Genomic DNA, 1296 nt, shown 5'->3' on the forward strand with positions numbered 1-1296 from the left:
TGTGTTGCTCTGTCACCCAGGCTGGAGTGCAGTGGCGTGATCCTGGCTCACTGCAACCTCCGCCTCCCAGGTTCCAGTGATTCCCCTGACTCAGCCTCCTGAGTAGCTGGGATTACAAGCGTCCACCACCACACCCAGCTAATTTGTTGTTGTTGTTGTTGTTTTTGTTTTTAAAGAAGGAGTTTCAGCATGTTGGTTAGGCTGGTCTTGAACTCCCAACCTCAGGTGATCTGCCCGCCTTGGCCTCCAAAGTGCTTGGATTACAGGCGTGAGAGCCACCACACCCGGCCATTAGTTGTATTTTTAGTAAAGATGGGGTTTCACCATGTTGGCCAGGCTGGTCTCGAACTCCTGACCTCAGGTGATCCACCTGCCTTGGCCTCCCAAAGTGCTGGGAATACAGTATGAGCTGCCACCACACCCAGCTTCGGTAGCTTCAGCTTTGTGTCAGCATCTGAGTATGTCATCCAGGTGTACAAAGGCAGGGCAGGTTCTGAGCAGTCATTTCCCTGCTATATGAATTCATCTTTCTGAGCCTCAGTTTCTACATCTGTAAAATGGGATGATTCATACCTTCCATGGTGGACTGCAAGAGAGAATCTGAGAATCCCATAGCCAGATCAGGGGCAGGAGAGACGCCAGAAAGATCCTCCGAGGAGGACGAGGAGAACAAAAGATACAGGCTGGGGCGGTCTATGGAGTTGGGGGCCCCATGGCCATGCTGACACACCTTCATTCCTTTCCCAGGAACTCCTTGAACAGAGCAAGTTTCCGAAAGGCAGACCTCTGAGCCCGCAGGGACCAAAGCTGCACCTACAGGAATGGGCACCCAGGCCTCAGCTGTCTGTGCTGGGAGGAGAGTCTCCTCTGGTGCCCACTGGGCTGTGGGGTGACCACATTGTACTTGGGGCTGGGCCCTCTGTCCCTGTGTCCCCATTTGTGTGCACACTGATGCTTCCTCCTCCCTTTTTTAATTTAAAATGGTTTTTATAAGCAACCTGTGCAGTGCGGTGCAGTAACTAGGGGCTGGGTCACATGCTCATCACATGCTCACAGTCCACACTGCCCCATGTCCACACATCCTGCATCATCGATGGAGACACCAAGAACCTACTGGGTGCCAGGGACATCATAACAACAGACACAAATGTCACACGCTTAAGGGGAATAATAATGCCTGGTTTTTTGGTTTTTTTAAGAGACTAGTGAACTACTTTTCAGCATGACTAAATACCATGTTACTTTCTCAACAGAAGTTTATGAGAGATTCAGTTTCTCAACATCCTCAAAAGCATT

General features: G+C 50.5%; 1 protein-coding gene across 1 annotated transcript in view; it reads left to right on the forward strand.

The window, feature by feature from the left end:
- Nucleotides 1–997, forward strand: part of DOCK6 (dedicator of cytokinesis 6) — a 62030-nt gene extending 61033 nt beyond the window's left edge. Inside the window, exon 47 of the mRNA XM_037727519.1 lies at nucleotides 748–997. Coding sequence (XP_037583447.1) covers nucleotides 748–790 — 43 coding nt within the window. The 3' untranslated portion in view covers nucleotides 791–997. The remainder of the gene's footprint in view (nucleotides 1–747) is intronic.
- Nucleotides 998–1296: the final 299 nt, after the last annotated feature.

Source organism: Cebus imitator, unplaced genomic scaffold (assembly GCF_001604975.1).
Source record: "Cebus imitator isolate Cc_AM_T3 unplaced genomic scaffold, Cebus_imitator-1.0 Scaffold234, whole genome shotgun sequence".
NCBI lineage: Eukaryota > Metazoa > Chordata > Mammalia > Primates > Cebidae > Cebus > Cebus imitator.